Source organism: Colobus angolensis, unplaced genomic scaffold, assembly GCF_000951035.1.
Source record: "Colobus angolensis palliatus isolate OR3802 unplaced genomic scaffold, Cang.pa_1.0 Scaffold305, whole genome shotgun sequence".
NCBI lineage: Eukaryota > Metazoa > Chordata > Mammalia > Primates > Cercopithecidae > Colobus > Colobus angolensis.
In genome coordinates, this window is record NW_012116322.1 from 1,589,399 (window position 1) to 1,610,454 (window position 21,056).

Sequence of the window (21,056 nt, forward strand, 5' to 3'; positions counted from 1 at the left end):
TGTTTTCACTGTCAGTGGCCTTCCCAAGCTGTGGTAGCACAGGTTCTGTCTCCTTAAAGGCTTATCTTAACTGTACCCTGTCAAAAAATCCTAGGACTCACCCAGCTTCCCCTGCAGTTCTCTGGTCTAGGGGCCAGCCCATGTTTAAAATGAGCTTCCTCTGTCAGTTCATTCAGAGAGGTTCTTATTTAGAAAAGTTTATTCTCCTGCCTCAGCAGGACTACAGGCATGCACCAGCACACCCAGCCAATTCTTTTTTTTTTTTGTATTTTTAGTAGAGATGGGGTTTCACCATGTTGATCAGGCTGGTCTCGAACTCCTGACCTCAAATGATCTGCCCGCCTCGGCCTCCCAAAGTGCTGGGATTACAAGCATGAGCCACTGCACGGAAGAATCGCTTGAACCCAGAGGCAGAGGTTGCAATGAGCCAAGATCGCACCACTGCACTCTAGCCTGGGTGACAGAGCGAGACTCTGTCTCAAAAAAAAGAAAGAAAGAAAAGAACGTTATTCTCAGGAGCCCCCTGGCTTAAATGAAGCTTCTAAGCCATGGTTGAGAAATCAGGGTCTCTCTGGTCTTCCAGGTAGGTCGAAGAGTGATGGGTGAACCGAGACAAGAGCTCTCAAACCAATGTTAGGGAACTTGGCTTGATTAATACAAGCACCAAGGTAGCGTATTGGTTATCCCCTCAATGATGCTGTAATGGCTCAAGACAAGACGTAGCGTTCATTCATTTCACGTTTATTTAGAGATTCCCCGACCACGTCCATCTAGTCCAGTGCACAGCGCCCCAGTGTGTCACCCAGTAGCAGGCATTTGATAATTATTTCTTTTTTTTTTTTTTGAGACAAAGTCTTACTTAGTCGCCCAGGCTGGAGTGCAGTGGCATGACCTTGGCACACTGCAACCTCTACCTCCTGGTTCAAGCAATTCTTGTGCCTCAGCCTCCTGAGCAGCTGGGATTATAGGCATGTGCCACACTACGCCCAGCTAATTTTTGTATTTTTAGTAGATACGGGGGTTTCACCATGTTGGCCAGGCTGGTCTTGAACTCTTGACCTCAGGTGATCCACCCACCTTGGCCTCCAAAAGTGCCAGGATTACAGGCATGAGCCACCATGCCCGGCTGATAATTATTTCTCAAATAAATGATAAGTCCATCCTGTCCACTGCTGTCTTCCCCCTCACACCCCGCCCCCCTGCCACTGCCCCAGGGTATAGCATACTCACGGGCATTTATTAATTATTCATCAAATGAACAAATGAATTTGTGCTGGCACATGCTTGGGAGGTATTTAAAAGTTTTTACAGTGATCTCAGGCTGTGCCCATGGAGGATCTTCTAGTCACTCCCAGGAAGAAACATGACAGAGGGACCTTACCTGTTGTAGGAGAGAAATTGAATGAGCTTGGAATATGCAAATGGCTTAGACTTGGAGGGAGATGGGGGCTGGAAGAATTGCAAAATAACAATTTCCACATATTTGAGGGGTTGGTTTGCCACAGAAGCAGCAGCGCTGTCTTTGAAGACCAAATTAGGACCCATGGATGAAAGCTTCGAGCAGGCACATTTTGGAAGCAATAGCTCACAATCACTGCTGAGCGCAAGTGCTGCTATGTAAGCCACTGAGGCTTCCATCTTTGGAGGCATCTAAGAAAAATTACCCAGAGGCCCTGAATTACTTACTCAGTATGTTCTTGTCATTACCTTACAGAAGTCTTAAAACTACAGAAAAACACCAAAGGAAAGTAAAAACACAAAAGTCCTCCCTGCTCCCCTCACCCCACACCTGAGTTTGCTTTTTTGCTTTGTTTTTTTTGTTTTGTTTTTTTGGTTTTTTTTTTTTTTTTTTTTTTTTTTTTTTTTTTTTTTTTTTTTTTTTTTTTTTTTTTTTTTTTTGATGTTTTGCCTTTTTTTGAGAGGAAGCCTCGCTCTGTCACTAGGCTGGAATGTAGTGGCGCCATCTTGGCTCACTGCAACCTCCGCCTCCCGAGTTCAAGCAATTCTCCTGCCTCGACCTCCCGAGTAGGTGGGACTACAGGCGTGCACCACCAGGCCTGGCTGATTTTTGTATTTTTAGTAGAGATGGGGTTTCACCATGTTGGCCAGGCTGGTCTCGAACACCTGACCCTGTGATCCACCTCTCGAAGTGCTGGGATTACAGGTGTGAAACGCTGCGCCCGTCCCCTCAACTTTTTTTTTTTTTTTTTAATTCTTCAAAGTAAGACCCTCCCTGCCTTGAGACCTTGATGCATGATCTTATGGTCTTCCTTCCTTCTGAAGTGACATCTCTTCACCTGGCTCGCTCTTCATGTTTCTTTTCTTTTCTTTCTCTCTCTTTTTTTTTTTTTTGAGACAGAGTCTTGCTCTGTCATCCAGGTTGGAGTGCAGTGGTGTGATCTCGGCTCACTGCAAGCTCTGCCTCCCGGGTTCACACTATTGTCTTGCCTCAGCCTCCCGAGTAGCTGGGACTACAGGCGCCCGCCACCATGCCCAGCTAAGTTTTTGTATTTTTAGTAGAGACGGGCTTTCACTGTGTTAGCCAGGATGGTCTTGATCTCCTGACCTCGTGATCCACCCGCCTCGGCCTCCCAAAGTGCTGGGATTACAGGCGTGAGCCACTGCGCCCGGCTCACTCTTCATGTTCCACAGCTCAGCTTCACTGTGGCTTCTTTGGAAAGGTCTATAGACCCGGTTTGCATCAGATCACCTGGCCCCTTCTCTCTCCTCCCCTGGCTGCCTGTACTTTTCCTCCATTGCATCCAATATTTTGTAAAATATGTTGATCTGTTTTCTCCATCCAACATCCACTGGACTATCAGCTCCTTGAAGACAGATTCAACATTGGTGGTGTTCATTTGGGCATTCTCAGTGCCTGGCAGGGTAGCTGCTCTGTGAACATTTGAGAAGGGAAGGAGGAGGGTGGGAGGAAGGAAAGAGAGAATGCCTGTATTCACTGACAGCGAAAAGATATCAGGAGTACATTACTGAAAACAGAATGCATATGACAAAGCAGAACGTATAGGATTATATATAATGTGAGTGCATAAAACTATTTGCAAAATGTTCTCTGAACATTTCTTAACAATGGTGATATTTTGGCACTAATATCTGGGGTTTTTTTTTTGTTTTTTTGTTTTTTTACTTCATATTGTTCTGTATGCTTGAATTTTCTACAGTAGGTGTTATCTATGTAGACAGAGAAATCAAAGAAACGATCAGAAGCACCTAAGCAGTGAAGCTAGAACAGAGTTTGAAACAAGCTCCTGCTTGGTTTTCTCCCAGGAGCTGCAGCTCCGTGAGTCATGTTGGTCTCCTTGTCTGTGTAGCAGAGCCCCGGCCTGAGGCTGAGCCCAGCTCACACCATTGCGGGGAGATGGATCTATTAAGATCCCAGTGTGTTTGAGGTGCTCGCTGTTACCCACCGTCGTGAACCCTGTTGCATATGTGTTTCTATGTCCATTTATTTCTTCAACGGGAATTTACTGTGTGTTCCAAGTGCCCCTGGCATTGTCACCAGACACTCTCCTAGGCCAAGTAAATGAAACACCATCCCTGCCCTCTAGGAGCAAAACCAAATGTTGTGTTGACTGTTGTGCCGGTTGCTATTGTAATCAACCAGAGATTTCCTTAGCAGTAGGCTTGATGAAGAGGACCACTGTGCTTAGAGATGTAGTCCTTACCTTTCAAGAGGCAGGATGGGCCGGGCGCGGTGGCTCAAGCCTGTAATCCCAGCACTTTGGGAGGCTGAGACGGGCGGATCACGAGGTCAGGAGATCGAGACCATCCTGGCTAACGGGGAAAAACCCCGTCTCTACTAAAAAATACAAAAAACTAGCCGGGCGAGGTGGCGGGCGCCTGTAGTCCCAGCTACTCGGGAGGCTGAGGCAGGAGAATGGCGTAAACCCGGGAGGCGGAGCTTGCAGTGAGCTGAGATCCGGCCACTGCACTCCAGCCTGGGCGACAGAGTGAGACTCCGTCTCAAAAAAAAAAAAAAAAAAAAAGACTTCAAGAGGCAGGATGACAGAGTATCCTGGAATCAGTTTGCTTGGACTGACATCCTAGCTCCATTACTTCCTAGCCACTTGACCATGGGCAGATTATGCTCTCTCTGTCTGCCTCAGTTTCCCCATCTGTAAAATGAGAATGATAGCAGCACCTCATCGGTTTGCTGCAAGAACGATGATACGTGTACAGGGCTTGGCCGAGTGACCAGCGCAGAGTAAATCCTACCCACATGAGCTTTTATAATGATTCCTGTCTGCGTTATGTGATGTGACAGCATAAATGTGACAAATGAGAAACGATTTGGAGAAATGTCCCTTTTTTAGAAGAAGGCACCTGCAGAACATATTTATGGTTTATGATCAGGAGGCAGCGTTAATGGCCCATAATGTGATTACTATGAGGATTTTTATTAGGAAAATTCCAACCAATTTGGCATTAATTAATGTACTGTTAACTTTAGAGTGTTACTCACTTAATCCTTGGAGGGTTGGAGAAAATAAACCTGTTGTCAAAACCCTTACCCTGAGAAGTAAATAAGAGTTGTTCCCTCCTCGAGAGGCTTCATTTGTAATAAAAATAGATGAGTCGCTGCATTTTTCCATGCCAGTATTTATTGAGCCTGCGAGTCCCTTCAAGAGAGGAGAAAGGAGGACAGAGATGAAAATGTCAAGCGACAGGAAGGCTCATAGGAGAGCTTGCACACAGCAACCTCTGGGTCAAGAGGGCAGGGAGTACAGGTAGAGCAGGCTTTCTGGACACAGCAAGAACAGAGCGCAGGATATGGGGGCTCCTGCCTCTCTTTCACTCCACGCCGTGAAGCAAAGCCTTCCATGCCACCCTACCTGGGAATTTTGAAATAGGTCCTGCCTGCCACCTACTCCTCAACCATGGTTAACAAGCCTGTTGAAAGGGCTTGTTACTCTCTTCCATTGCAGTCCTTAAGGTGGTACCCAAGACACTGTGTGATGCCTCTGCTGTCTGCCCATCCTCATCTTCTGCACTTCCTCTTGGCCTCAGTTCTAGCCACACTGGCCTTCCTGTAGGTCTTCTCCTTACCGTAGTATCATTCATGACAGGCCCTTTGCATATGCTGTTCCCTCTACTTGGGGACACTTTTCCCTCTTCTCTTACCTAGTTAACTCTTCACTCTACCTGTCAGTTGTAGCCTAAGGGGCACATCCCTGACCTCCTTGAGTTGTATATTAGTCTGCCTGGGCTATCATTTTTAAAAAAATACCATAGACTGGGTGACTTAAAAAACAGAGATATTTGTCTCCATTTTGGAAGCTACGAATCTGAGATCGGGGTGCCAGCATGATTGGGTTCTAGTGAGGGCCCTCTTCGTGGATTGCAGATGGCGGACTTCTCACTGGGACCTCATGTCGCAGAGAGGTAGCAAGGTCTCTGGTGTCTCTTCTCCTAAGAGTAAAAATCTCCTAAATCCAAGGCTCCACCCTTAGGACTTCATTTAACTTTTTTTTTTTTTTTTTGGAGGGACAGTCTTGTTTTGTCACTCAGGCTGGAGTGCAATGGCGCAACCTCTGCATCCGGGATTCAAGCGATTCTTCTGCCTCAGCCTCGAGTAGCTGGGATTACCACCACGCCCCACTAGTTTTTGTATTTTTAGTAGAGATGAGGTTTTATCATGTTGGCCAGGCTGGTCTTCACCTCCCGACTTCAAGTGGCGCACCCACCTCGGCCTCCCAAAGTGCTGGGATTACAGGTGTGAGCTGCCGTGCTCGGCCCAACTTCATTTAACTTTAATCACCTCCTTAAAGGCCACATCTCCAATACAGTCACAGGACGGGCTAGGGCTTCAACATAACAATGGTTAGGGGACACAATTCAGTCCCAGCAAATAGTATCTTTGGAAAAGGAAAGGATACCCCGGCACCAAAAAACAGAAGCAGAGGTTTCGTGAGATTAAACGACATTTTGGCTTCACAGAAAGGGTGATTGGAGGAGCATAGAGGGAAATGAGGTTGGAAAGAGGAGAAGAGAAAATGTAGTTACTTGCAAGTCATTATTTAAGGCAATCATAATGATGGCCACCATTTCATTTTCTGCATACCATGTATTGGTCCTGGAGATATTTATGTGTTTATTATCTGTCTTCTTTCTCAGGAGAGGCTGCTTCTCATAAGCAAAAGCTCTTGTGGCATGTGCATGACTATTATTCACTCCCAGATTGGTGCCTGCCTGGCATATCATAGGCATTCGTTCCAGTTACTTCTGCTGGGTAGCAAATCCCCCCAAACTTAGTGGCATAAAACACCATCACTTTTGATGCTCTTGGATTCTATGGATCAGGAGTTTGGAAAGAGCACATAGGAGACGGGAAAGACATAATGCCCCAGATTCAGAGCTACTGCTCTCTACTAGGCACTTCTCTGAGCACAATTCCATCCATCAATTCCTCCCTATGAAAGAGAGTCAATATGTATCCCTGTTTTACTGATGATGAACTAAAATCTTTGAGAGGTTATATAGTTTGCCGGACCTCCCAGAGTTAATGGGGGAAGAGCCATGGCTTGAACGCAGATCTATTGGATTTCAAAACGGAACTTCTTTCCACTCTGCTATGTTGCCTTTCCAGAGTGGCTACCTTTGTTTGCCAAAAAGAGGGAGGCCATCTTGGCAGGGAGCCTTCTGCCTCCCAGGGAGATGAGTGGTTCTCAAGCAATAGTCATGCTGGTCCCATAGGGGGCATTGGGAAATGCAAGTGAGGAGAGGCTGTTAGGGGGACTAGGGATTTCAATGCCTGTAATCATGGGATAACACCACTCAAAGAATTGTCTGTTCCCAAATGCCAGTAGTCCCTGTTGAGAAATACTGCTTGAGAAGGGAGGAGGATCTGTGAAATATTGATCTGTGCTGAAACCCTCTGAAAGATTGCTCAAATGGCTAGATGCGGCGGCTCATGCCTGTAATCCCAGCACTTTGGGAGGTTGAGGTGGGCAGATCACAAGGTCAGGGGTTCAAGACCAGCCTGGCCAACATAGTGAAACCCCATCTCTACTAAAAATAAAAACAATTAGCTGGGCATGATGGTGGGTGCCTGTAATCCCAGGTACTCAGGAGGCTGGGGCAGGAGAACCGCTTGAGCCCAGGAGTCAGAGGTTGCAGTGAGCAGAGATTGCACTACTGCACTCCAGCCTGGGTGACAGTGCAAGATTCAGTCTCAAAAAAAGGAAGAAAGAAAGGTTGCTGAAATACAGTAGAAGCTGTTTCCTTGCATGGTTTAGCTCAGGGGTTAAAAGTCCCGATTTTAGTGTCTGACAGATGGAGGGTTGAATCCCAGTTCTGCAGCATATTAGCTGGCCAGGTCAGGTAACCACATGGAGTCTTAATTTCCTTATCTGTAAAATGGGAATAGTCAGAATGCCTCCCCCAAAGGTCTGCTGTGAGGAGTAAATGAGGTAAGCTCTTGTGTTAGTTCATTCTCCCATTGCTATAAAGAAACACCTCAGTGAGTGATTTATAAAGAAAGGAGGTTTAATTGGCTCTCAGTTCTGTGAGTTGTACAGGGAACACCCAGGCTTCTGCTTCCGGGGAGGCCCCAGGAAACTTACAATCGTGGTGGAAGGTAAAGGGGGATGTAGGTACATCTTACAGGGCCGGAGCAAGAGCAAGACAGGGGAGGTGCCACACACTTTTAAACAAGCAGATCTCTAGACAACAGCATCAAAGGGTATGGTGCTAAACCATTCATGAAGGATCCACCCCCATGATCCAGTCACCGCCCACCAGGCCCCACCTCCGACACTGTGGATTACAATTCAACATGAGATTTGTTTGGGGACACAGATCCAAACCATATCAAGTCTGTTAGAAAACGCTCAGTCCGAGGCTTGGTACACAGTGGCCACGTTGCTATTATCATAATAGCACTTTCATCCTTGATGCACAGAAAAGGTAACATCAGCAGGATGGATAAGAGCTTGCAGGCCACAGTGCAGCGTTTTCACAGATGATATGTAACAGGCCAAGTGACTGGGACCCAGCGAATTGCGGTGAAATGTACCATACGCCATCAATATCTATCCCACCAGTTTCCATTTATTGAGCAGTACATCATTAGAATATCCCAGAGCTCTGAACAATAAAATCAATAAGATGGTTCAGCCATGGGCTGTGGTTTAATAACTCCAGACTTGAATGGGGTGGGGGGAAATCAGTGAGCAGGAAAATGTCCTGAGGGCTTGGTCGGGGGTGGAGGGAGACATTTTCTCAGAGTGGGAGAAAAATAATGAATGAGGTAGCCTTCAGTCTCTGGTGGAGCGAGTGGCCGTGAGCATTTGAGGCAACAGCCAAAGATGTGTTTGGGTAAAATTCTTTCCACCTCAAGTGATACGTTTTTTAAAAGGTGGTTGAAAAGAAAAGGTATCCAAAATGTGGTTCTCAACCCTGACTGCATGTCAGAATCACGGGGAGTTTCAAAAGAGTCCCAATACTTGTACCCACCAAACTAATTAAATGAGAATTTATTGGGGTTGGGCCCAGGCGTGAAGATGTTTTTCTAAAACAAAGATGTTCGGATGATTTTAATGTGCAGCCAGCGTTAACAGCCACTGGCCTAGGCAAACATGAGCCTGTATCAGAATCACCTGAAGAGCTTATTGCAACACAGAGTCCTTGTCTCCCACACCCAGAGTTCCTGAATCAGAAGGTTTGGGGTTGGGGCTGAAACTTACATTTCTAACAAATTCCTGGGTGTTGCTGAGGCTGCTCACCAGAGACCACATCTGGAGAGCTTGTCCTAGAGCAGTGGTTCTCAACTGGGAGCAGTTATGCCTCTCCACGCCCTACCCCCCGCCAGGGAGACACACATCAATGAATGGAGACATTTTAGGTTTTGTCACAACTGGGTGAGTGCTACTGGCATCTAGTGGGTAGACCCAGGGATGCTGCTAGACATCCTGCAGTGCACAGGACAGCCCCCTCCACAACAAGGAATTATCTGGCCCTGAATATCAGTAGTGCCAAGGTTGAGAAATCTTGCTCTAGGGGAGACGATGGTTTTGAAGGCATTCCGAGAACATGATGCTTTGGTTCCCATCCAGCTTAGTATGCAAGCCTGAGTGAAGATGAGGATGCCAGATTCTTGCTAGCCAAAGCCTGGTCATAGAGCATGGTGTTTGACGTCAGAACAATGTGTATCCTAAGTTCTTGTCCACCTCCTGGCTCTATGACCTTGGGCAAGTTCCTCACCCTCTCTGAGCCTGAGATGATTATCTATAAATGGGGACAATTTTCGTTTGCAGCATTGTTACAAGAGGTAAAAGCCTCATGAGTGAAGGAACCACAAGAATGTTAAGTACTCAGCAAATTAGAGTAAGAATCAAAAGGACAGTGTTTCTCCACAGACCCCTGTCTCTCTAGCAGGAAGGTGCTGTCCCAAAAGCCCACCCCGGGAGACTCCTGACAAACCCTCCTGGGCTCCTAAAGCAAGTGGGAGCCCTAATCAAGGCAAATCAAATATTGTCTGGACCTTTGGGTCCTTGCAGGATGGATGGGACTGCCTGAGCATCCCCTTGCCCTTGGCCTTTACCTCCTCTCATTTGTTTAACAAACTCAGCACATCCTAGTTTGGAAGCAAAGCTCATAGAGTCTAATTAACATTCCCCAAGCTTCCTTCACATCCCTCCAGCCTTCACAATTCTGCCATATTCACATTCCACCTGCCCTATTATTCTTGTAATATTTTTACTGCAATAGACTCGCCTTTATGTAAGCACATTTTATTTTAAAAGTAATTTTGCATCACAGCCATAAGTGGAAATCTTGCTGTTACTTGCCATGAGGAGACAGCAACAATGCAAAGAAATCAGTGAAACAAAAACAATGGCATTCAGTGCCAGCCGGGCACTCCTGTTACCTGCCAGAGATGCCAGTCCTGGGGACAAGACTCTGCTTTTTGGAAAAGGAAGTTCCATAGGGGAGTGCTGCTGAAGATTCTTTGCATTGACCTGAGACTTTGCTGGTAGGGTACTCAGGAGAGGTGGGTAAGAATTGAAAAGGGATTCACAGTCCCCCTCTGACTCGATGCCTTTCGATGTCCTGAGTGAGCAGCACGTGAATCTTCTGTTGGGTAACTCTGACATCTCATTTAAGAACACACGGGGCAAGATGGCTCATACCTGTAATCCCAGCACTTTGGGAGGCTGAAGGGGGAGGATCACTTGAGCCCAGCAGTTCAAGATCAACCTGGGCAACACAGGGAGACCTTATCTCTACAAATAATTTTTTTTTAAGACGGAGTCTCGTTCTGTCACCCAGGCTGGAGTGCAATGGTGTGATCTTGGCTCACCGCAACCTCTGCCTCCCAGGTTCAAGCAATTCTGCTGCCTCAGCCACCTAAGTAGCTGGGATTACAGGCGTGTGCCACCATGCTGAGCTAATTTTTGCATTTTTAGTAGAGACGGGGTTTCACCATGTTGGGCAGGCTGGTCTCAAACTCTTGACCTTGTGATCGCCCACCTTGGCCTCCCAAAGTGCTGGGATTACAGGCGTGAGCCACCGTGGCCATCCTACAAATAATTTTTTTTAAAAAATTAGGTGAGCATGGGATACATGCCTCTGGTCCCAGCTACTCTGGAGGCTGAAGAGGGAGGACCACTTGAGCTCATGAGTTTGAGACCAGCCTGGGCAGCATAGGGAGACCCTGTCTCTACAAATGTATATATATATTTTTTTTTAGTTAGCCAGGTGTGGTGGTGCATGCCTCTAGTCCCTACTCAGCAGGCTAAGGTAGGAGGATCTCTTGAGCCTGGAGTTTGAGACTGCAGTGAGCCATGACCACACCACTGACCTCCAGCCTGGGCAACAGAGCAAGATCCTGTCTTACGAACTGGGGGGGGGGGGGGGGAAAAAACAATTGCCATAGTCCTCAGGATCAGGTCCCTGTTCACCACTCTCCAGCCATGTGATTACTTACAAGTTCAAGTGCGATGGGCGAGGTCCCTGGAGTCACATCACATGAACTCCTGCACAATCAGTCTGTACGGCCTTATTTTGCTTCATTTACAGCTGTGCTTACAGCATCACTTAGAGGTGAGTTCTCTTTGACAGATGAGGAAACTGAGGCATGAGAGGCAAAGTGACCTAATAAATGGTGGGGCCGGGATGCAGACCCAGGCTAAGCCCCTCTGTGGAAGAGCTGAGTTAGGAAGTACAGGATGGGCTCCTAAAAACAAAACATTACAAATAGGGACCTTATGATCCACCAATTCCATTTCTGGGTATGTACTCCAAAGAATGAAACAGTGACTCAAACAGGTACTTGTACACCCATGTTCATAGCAGCATTATTCATAACAGCCAAAAGGCAAAAGCCACTCAAGGGTTCATTGACAGATGAGTGGATCAGTTCTGCTATATGCATTCAATGGAGTATTACTCGCCCTGAAAAAGGAATGAAATTCTGACGTAGGCCACAGCATGGACAAACCTGGAGGACACTGCACCAGGTGAAGGAAGCCAAACACAAAAGGACGAATAATGTATGATGTCACTTACATTAGGTTCCTAGAGGATTCAAATTCAAAGAAGTAGAACGGGGCTTCCCAGAGCTGAAGAAGGGGAGAGTGGGAAGTTATTGTTGAATGGAAAGGAAATTTCAGTTTTGCAAGACGAAGAGTTCTGGAGATGGATGGTGATAATAGTTGCACAATAGTGTAAGTATGTTTATTATACTAAACTGTAGACTTTAAAATGCTTAAAATAGGCCAGGTGTGGTGGCTCATGCCTGTAATCCCAACACTTTGGGAGTCCAAGGCGGGCTGATCACCTGAGGTCAGGAGTTTGAGACCAACCTGGCCAACATGGCAAAACCCCATCTCTACTAAAAATACAAAAAAAATTAGCCGGGTGTGGTGGCGGTGGCTCATGCCTGTAATCCCAACACTTTGGGAGTCCAAGGCGGGCTGATCACCTGAGGTCAGGAGTTTGAGACCAACCTGGCCAACATGGCAAAACCCCATCTCTACTAAAAATACAAAAAAAATTAGCCGGGTGTGGTGGTGGGCACCTGTAGTCTCAGCTCCTCAGAGGCTGAGGCAGGAGAATCGCTTGAACCCGGGAGGCGGGGGTTGCAGTGAGCCGAGATCATGCCATGGCACTCCAGCTTGGGCGACAGAGTGAGACTCCATCTCAAACAAACAAAAGAAGGCTAAAATGGTAAATTACATGTTATACATACAAAGCATCCCTAATTCAAAAATCCAAAATCTGAAGTACTCCAAAATCCAAAACATTTTGGACACATAACGCTACAAGCGGAAAATTCTATACATAGATACTTAATGCAAACTTTGATTAATGCACACAATTATTTAAAATATTGTATAAAATTACCTTTAGGCTATGTGTATAACATGTATATGAAACAGAAATGAATTTTGTGTTTAGTCTTGGGTCCCTTCCCCAAAATATCTCATTACATATACACAAATACTTCAAAATCTAAAAAAGTTCAAAATTGGAAACACTTCTGGTTCCAGGCATTTCACATAAGGGATATTCAGCATGTATTATCTTGGGCTACAGCTTTTCTTTTTTTTTTTTTTAAAGGAGAAGTGCAGGATGTTCAGAGGGGCTGTGACAGGGAACTCAAAGAAGGGATGGGGGCCAGGCACAGTAGCTCACACCTATAACAACAGCACTTTAGGAGGCCTAGGAAGGGAGGATTGCTTGAGCCCAGGAGTTTGAGACCAGTCTAGACAGCATAGCAAGGCACTGTCTCTACAAAACATTTAAAAATTAGCCCACATGGTGGTGGTCACCTGTAGTCCCAGCTACTTGGGAGGCTGAGGTAGGAGGATCCCTTGAGCCCGGAAATTGGAGGTGACAGTGACCTATGATCATGCCAGTGCACTCCAGCCTGGGTTATAAAGGAAGACTCCATCTCTGAAAAAAAAAAAAGAAAGAAAAAAAAGTAATTAAAAATGTTTTTTTTGTTTTTGAGACGGAGTCTCGCTCTGTCGCCCAGGCTGGAGTGCGGTGGCCAGATCTCAGCTCACTGTAAGCTCCGCCTCCCGGGTTCACGCCATTCTCCTGTAAAAATATGTTTTAAATGAAGGGATGGGGAAGAGAGGGAGGGCTCCCCAAGGAAGGGTCATTTCTGCTGAGACCTGATGGGTACTGGCCTGGCTACCTTCACCTTTGGACCTGTGTTCTTTCAGCTCCCCTCTGTGGACCCCATGACCCCCAGTTCACGTCCTCTCCGCCCCCTCTTCTCATTAAGCTGGGCAGGAGAGGACCTGGTGGCCCTGCACGAGCAGCAGCTGCAGTGTGCAAAGCAGTTCTGGGCTGCTGACTGATTCCTCCCAGCGGGGCTTGATGCTACTGGGCAAGGGTCTGCAGACCACTGAAAAGCCTCGAGGAAAAGTGGGGACGCCTGGCCCCCAGCCAGTTTGCTGGATGAGAGGAGACAGCCATGGGCAACCTCTCAGGCCTGAGTCTTCAACTTTGCCCCCCACCCCGGCCCCCACCACCAGGACCCTGTATGTGGATGATGCTGTCTGGCTAAATCTGTCAGTCAGAAATCATTCATTGAGGCCTCTCCCCCAAACTTAGCTCTGTGCCAAGTCCAGGGGCAAGGCTGGCATCCTACAAAAGATAAGAGCATGACCTTGGCTCGTAGGGGACAAACTAACGGCTATCAAGAAAACCAGCCTGGGCCAGCCACCGTGGCTCACACCTGTAATCCCAGCACTGTGGGAGGCTGAGACAGTTAGATCACCTAAGGTCAGGAGTTCAAGACCAGCCCAGCCAACATGGTGAAACTCTGTCTTTATCAAAAATACAAAAACTTTAGCCAGGCGTGGTGGCAGGCGCCTGTAATCCCAGCTACTCAGGAGGCTGAGGCAGGAGAATTGCTTGAACTGGGGAGGCAGAGGTTGTAGTGAGCCAAGATTGTACTGTTGCACTCCAGCCTAGGTGACAAGAGTGAAACTCTGTCTAAAAATAAATAAATAAATAAAAGAGAAAAGAAAAATCAATCTGATTCTCAAGGGAGTACAGTTCTCTAGGTGGCAATGCTAACTCCTGGATCGGGTTAGAATTCCAGACAATTCAGAAATTTCCAGAAATATCCAGAAATTTCATCTCCCTCATTTGGTAAAATACGGATTTTGGAGTCTGGCAGACCCAAGTGGTAGTCTCCATTCTCATGCTAACTCCTAACGTGGCACCTGCCTCCTGAGACCTTGGGACAGTTAAGTAATGAGATCACATTTGGATAGTGCTTAGGCCATAATAAGTGTTTATTTTTGATTTATTTACTTTTAGAGACAGGGTCTCACTCTGTCACCCAGGCCAGAGTACAGTGACACCTTCGTAGCTCACTGCAGCCTCGAACTCCTGGGCTCAAGCAGTCTTCCTGCCTCAGCCTCCAGGGTAGCTGGGATTACAGACACAAGCCACCCTGCCCAGCATAATGAGTATTTCACATGCATCTGACAGTGTTACTAGTCTATGAGAGTCTACAGGACCAAGGAAAGAAATTGACTTGCCCAGGCCCCCATGACTGGTTCATAGCAGAAGCAGGAATTTGAACCTACCTCATTGCTCTTTATCCAGTACTCTTGTCACCACACCCCACCACCTTTTCTAAGCCCATTGAGAACAGGGGATTCTTTCTGGGCACCAGGCAGCTCTCAAGTTTAATCACCAGAAAACCTCTTTTGAAATTTCCCACTAGGAAAAACCTTGAGCGTGCAGGCTTTCTCCCCCAGTAAGACTAATCCCACTCCCCTGCAATGCACGCTGCTGCTGTGAAGTGTTTCTCCATCTGTGATCATGAATCACCCTGGAACCCAGCGGGTCAGAGATAGACTGCTCTTCCCACTTTATAAACGAAGAACTGACAATCAGAGAGGGCCAGTGTCTTTCCTAAGTCTACACAGTGCAAGGTTACATTCTAAACCCCATCTCTGAATCCCAGTCACACCTTCCCAGGCAGCATAGAAGCTGGGCTCCAGCTGGGAGCTTCCTAACCCAAGCCCCATTTGTATATAACCTTGTTTCCATGTCTCTAAGTTCCCAAGACCCAACCAACCCTCTTAGTTGGAAGCAAGTCAGAAAGTGCCCCTTGCAGCAGCCGGAAGTAGCCCTTTCAGAGTATAAATAGAATCGAGGGCTTTGTTGGTAGAATAACTATTCCAGTCAAGCAGCTCCTTCACATTTGTTATTAATTGTGGTCTGGGCAGACGCTACAGAGGGAAATTCCGGTTGTAGATGTTTATTTGCAAGCAGCAGGCTCTAGAGTACACATAGCCCTGGGAGCCAGTGCAGCCTTGAGGTAGAGCTCTGGAGCTGGGCCTGTTGGTTAAATCCTGGTCATCGTGGATGAGCAGCCACAAAGAAATGATGGCTATGACAGTATAATTTATTGAGCATTTACTAGATGGCAGGCACTGTGCTCTCTCCTGGATGTGAATGTCCATGTGAGGTGTTCTGTGATTATACATACCCATTTTACAGATGAGAATACTAAAGTTTGGAGAGATTACATAGCAAGTCCAAGGCCATTCACATCTGCCTGACCACAGGTCATGTTCTAAACCCCTGCACCTTGCTTTCTGCTCCCAAATCATTATCGCAGGACACCGCTAACGTGATCTTTGCCAACACCACAACATTGGAACAGCATTTTGACCCTTGCAAAGCACCTTCATCTCTGCTATGTCTTTAGAGCCCAAGGATTATATAGTCCTTGTTTGACCCACAATGCTGCTAAGAAGTAGGGAGTTTGAGTAACAGAACTAACACAGCACAGCTATCTACTGGGGGAGCTCTCCAGGACCCCCCATCCTCACCCTGCACACCTGCACTGCAAAAATATACTTGCTATTCTCTCCCAATAAACCTGGCTTGTTAACATTCGTCTGAAGTCAGCTTCTCCTGCTGCCTCTAATCACTCTGATTTTTCCACTTATTTTCTGTTTTGTGCCATGGGGATCTGATTACATTGTTAAATTTGTTTTTCTTTTTTTTGAGCTGGACACTATTTGGGTTTTGGTCTTTCAAAGAGTTCCATGTTCATAAAGACCCACATAGCTCTGACCACGTGTCATTGTTATCTGTCCTGCAGCTGAAAGCTGACACATTTCCTCTAGGGATGGATTTTCCTCTTTTTGAAATGAGGACAGTTTCATTGAGCATGGTGACCATGACAGGGCTCTGGGATCACCGACTCTCTCCATTCCCAGCTCAGCTACTTTATAACTGGGACCTCTCCAAGCCTCAGCTTCCTCGTGCCTACAGTAGAAAGAGAATAACTCTGTTTTCATAGCAGTTTTGATAGAAGTGAATAAAATCATGCACAGAAATTGCTTAACACATAGTAGGCACTCAGTAAATGGTTGATCTTTCTCCTGACTCGCTCTCTTCCCCGTCTGCCCCCCATCCCCATCTCCATTTCTCCTTCTCTGCATGTCTCCTTTCTTTAGATATTTTTGTTCCTTCCCACCCACCCCTTCCCCAGAATAGCTGTACTCAGAAGAGCTCTGGATTTTTTGTTCCCCGTTCTCTTTGCAGCTCCCCAGACTAACTGTCTGACCCAAAGATGACTTTATATTTGAGCCAATGGAGCTCTCTTGCTGGAGTGATTTGTCTTTGATTTCACAGGACTCCTCCCTTTCTCCAAAAGAAAAGCATCCATGTCTGTGTCTGTCTGTCTGTAAATCAGTTCTGCCTTTTAGAACCCTAAAGAGAAGTTGCAAAAGTCCTCAGCTTCAACATCCAAGCCCTTTTTAAAGACCAGCATATCCTTACACCTATCCTCTATATCCCAAATCTCCACTTCTGCAGAGAGCAAGTGGAAGTATCAGGGCTGGCTTTGGACTCCGCAACACTCAGCTTCCCCCCCCCCACCTCTGTCCTCACTCACTGTGTGACCTGGGAAACATACTGACCTCTCTGAGCCTCAGAGGATGATAATGTATTCTTCACAGGGTCAAATAACAGTGAATGTGTAGGAGGCACTTAAGAAACACCAGCTCCTCTGGATCAGAGCAGCCACTGTTCTTCAGAACACATTCATTAATTTGCTCATTCAAAAACTATGGCAAAAGATGTTCATGGCTACAGGGAAGAGCAAGGGTTAATCTCAAAGGCCCCATACACCTTAAGTGGATGGATGGTGTTTGGGATGATAAGCTCTTGGAGGCTTTGCTGGTTGCATAGTTGGAGGGTTTGCTGTATGCTTGGATAGATGAATGGTTAGATATGGATGAGTGGACAGATGAGTAGCTAGATTATGATGGATGAATAAATGGGTGGATGGATGGATCGGTGGAGCAAAGGATGAATGGTTAGATTTAGATGGATGAATAAATGCATAAATGAATGGGTGGATGGGTGGAGGGATGGATAGACAGATAAGTGGTTGGATTTGGATGGATGAATAAATGGATGAAGGGATGAGTGGTTGGATTTGGATGGATGAAAAAATGGATGAATGAATAGGTGGATGGGTGGAGGGATGGATGAATGGGTGGATAGATGGACAGATAAGTGGTTGGATTTGGATGGATGAAAAAATGGATGAATGGGTGGAATGGTGGATGGATGGATGAGTGGTTAGATTTCGATGGATGAATAAATGGATGAATGAATGGGTGGATGGGTGGAGGGATGGATGAATGGGTGGATAGATGGATGGACAGATAAGTGGTTGGATTTGGATGAATGGATGGAATGGTGGGTGAATGGATGAGTGGTTGGATTTCCATCAATGAATAAATGGATGAATGAATGGGTGGATGGAGGGATGGATAAAGGAATGAATGGGTGGAGGGATAGATGGATGGATGAAAAGATACAGCCTTATTAATCACCTAGAATCAGCATCTCATCTAATACAGAAATACTGGAATACCTGTTAGTCCTTAAGTGCATGCCTACCTGCCTACAATAAGTAACTTACGAAGTATTTGGTTAGCAACAAGCAACTAAAAGCAATTGTTAGAAACTTTTCCTTCCAAACTCTAGGTATGGTCATATGGTGTATATTAGTGGTTCAGGGCATGATCTTTGGAATCAGACTTGTGTTTGAATCTCAGCTTAACTAATTAAAGCAGTGTGACCTTGAGCCAATCCCTTGGCCTCTTCTAAGCTGTGGTTTCCTCATTTGGAAAGCGGGGATAATAGCATTACTTTGTAAGATCATTACAAGGATTAAATTATCTAATGAATGTCAAGGGCTGGTCAATGCTCAATAAAAGGTATTGTGATTTTACTGATCCCAAATGTGCTTTCCTGTAACTTTTGTTTCACCCAGAACCAGATGTGTGTCAGATACTGTTCAAGTAAGTGTTGCAGATTCTGTGGTAAACAAGGCCAAAATAGCCCCTCATCTCTTGGAGCTAATGTTCTAGTGGTGTGTTCAGATAATAAGCAAGTAAACAGATAAACAATTGCAGACAGTGTTACCTGCTATGCAGAAATTTGAAATCGGGTGAGGTGAAAGAATAAAAGAGGTGGTGGTGAATCCCTTTTTTGGACTGTGAACTAATGACAAGAAGATGCAGTCATGCAGAGATCTGGGGAGAGGGTATTCCAGGTCACAGGAAGCCAGGGAGAAGGTCCTGAGGCAGAAATGAGCTTGTTCAAGGAAGAGAAAGGCCAGAGGACAAGATGGAATGTGAGACCCACCAATCAAGGGCAGAGAGATCTGAGTAGTTAGATCACACCAGCCGTAGAGGCTGTGTAGTGTGATTTGGACATTATCTACGTCAATCTCGTCCTGTCTCCTGGAACTACATAGAAAGAGCTTCGTTCGTTCAGCAGCCATTCAGCCTTCTGATGACAGCTTAGACTCCCCATATCCTAATCCCCCAGCCCCGCGTCTCCATCTCAGTTCTCTGGGTTTAGATGCTGGGACACTTGCTGCTACTACCCTGACAATGTCCTGGGTCCCATAAACCCAGAACTCGTAAGAAATTGGGTTGGACCCAAGCGAAATCAGGCTGAGGAAAGCTAGGAGATTTCTAGTTGAGATTGTAATAAACTCAACTAGGAAGCTCTTTTTATCTGAAGCAAGGGAAAGAAAGAGAGGAGTCTTTAGGGCTGATTTTTGCAATAAAAGATGTCTGGGACTATTTATCCAAGTGGATGTGGTATAGGATTGCATTTAAAAGAACATGATAGATGACAGTGGGTGATCTGTAGGCTTACTATTGCAGGAGCTTAAGGCAGGCCACAGGCACCTGGACCCTCATCCCCACTTGGCAACATACACCACATTAGTTTTCTTCTCAGGCAACCTGTCTCCCTGTGGGAACAGAAAGGCTCATAGAATCTTCTAGTCTCCTGTGTAACAGAGAAAGAACCTTTCACCGGCACAGTGGCTCACGTCTGTAATCCCAGCACTTTGGGAGGCCAAGGTGGGCAGATCACCTGAGATCAGGAGTTCGAGACCAGCCTGGCCAACATGATGAAACCCCATCTCTAGTAAAAATACAAAAAATAGCTAGGCATGGTGTTACGTGCCTGTAATCCCAGCTACTCAGGAGGCTCAGGCAGGAAAATCGCTTGAACCTGAGAGGTGGAGGTTGCAATGAGCCGAGATCGCACCACTGCACTGCAGCCTGGGTAACAGAGCAAGACTCTGTCTCAAAAAAAAAAAAAAAAAAGAGACAACCTCTCTTATGTAGTAGTTCTAACAAACATCTACATTCTGTCTTGCTGGTTAATTAACTTGGTTGAGACATATGTTCATCTCTAAATAATACTGTGGCTATGGAGAGTCAGCGTTCCCATTGGCCAGGCCTAAGCTATAGGTCCACCCTGGAAATAGGCAATGCAGTTAGGTCTTCCCCACCCATATGGACTGAGAATAGAGAAGATGATGATGCCGCAAAAGGTATTGGATGATGAAGCTTCAGTTATGCAAGATGAGTAAATTTAAAGATCCTGCTGTACAACATTGTACTAATAGGCAGCAGTACGGTAGTGTACATTTAAACATTTGTTAACAGGGTAGATTTCATGCTATCTGTTCTTACCACCATTAAAACAAGCAATATATTGGATGCTGTTAGAAGAAGGGAGAATGAATTCTGGACAGGCAAAAACAATACATGTATCTTACATTCACTAACTCGAAATTAACTGCTTCTTCCTCTGTGATTCAGAGATAAATCTCTTACAGCTCTCACCTCCTCCTGCCTTGTTCAGTAGCTTAATATGTGTCCATGTGTCGCTTCCAGCCTTTTTAAGCTCCTCAGGATGGAGCTTTAAAAAGCTATGTCATAACAACCCCAGGGTCCCCTAACCCCTTTTGTGCCTGCCAGTGTGAGAATCTAAGATGTGCTTAGTGGCATTGAATTATGTTTTAGGGCTCAATTTGATAACCGTGCCCCTAAAATAGGCCCCAAAAGAAGCACCAGAGAAACTTCTTGCCCCTGCAAAGGATAACAGAGCCTCACTTTCTCCTCTCTGGTCTCTTGGATTTTCCCTAGGTAAAGCCAACAAGAACGTGCAGTGGGATGAGGACTCTGTAGAGTACATGCCGGCCAACCCGGTCAGAATCGCCTTTGTCCTGGTGGTCCACGGCCGTGCCTCTCGGCAGTTGCAGCGCATGTTCAAGGCCATCTACCACAAAGACCACTTCTACTACATCCACGTGGACAAGGTGAGAGGTCCCTGTGATCGCCCCTTGCTGGGCTTCCTTCAGGGTCTATCGGTCCCTCTCTGATACCCTCCTTCCGCATCGCTAGTCCAGGCTGCCTGCTTTCAGAAAAGGCTTGGAAGCTGACCAGCTGCCTCTCCACCGAGCATGTGGCCCTAGAGTGCTGTCTCTATGTGTGTGTTGGTTTCAAAGTTCCCAGCTGTGACTTACAGTTTTGTCCATAAATGCTGTTTTGGGGATTGGTTTGTTTGTTTGTTTATTTATTTTGAGACAGTCTCACTCTGTCGCCAGGCTGGAGTGCAGTGGCGTGATCTCCACTTACTGCAACCTCTGCCTCCCAGGTTCAAGCGATTCTCCTGCCTCAGCCTCCCAAGTAGCTGGGATTACAGATGCATGCCACCATGCCCAGCTA

At 46.3% G+C, this 21,056-nt stretch overlaps 1 protein-coding gene across 1 annotated transcript in view; it reads left to right on the plus strand.

The window, feature by feature from the left end:
• XYLT1 (xylosyltransferase I) overlaps positions 1–21,056 on the plus strand; it is a 182,661-nt gene that overhangs the window by 61,493 nt on the left and 100,112 nt on the right. Inside the window, exon 5 of the mRNA XM_011950301.1 lies at positions 20,475–20,647. Within this exon, the coding sequence (XP_011805691.1) occupies positions 20,475–20,647 (173 nt within the window). The remainder of the gene's footprint in view (positions 1–20,474; positions 20,648–21,056) is intronic.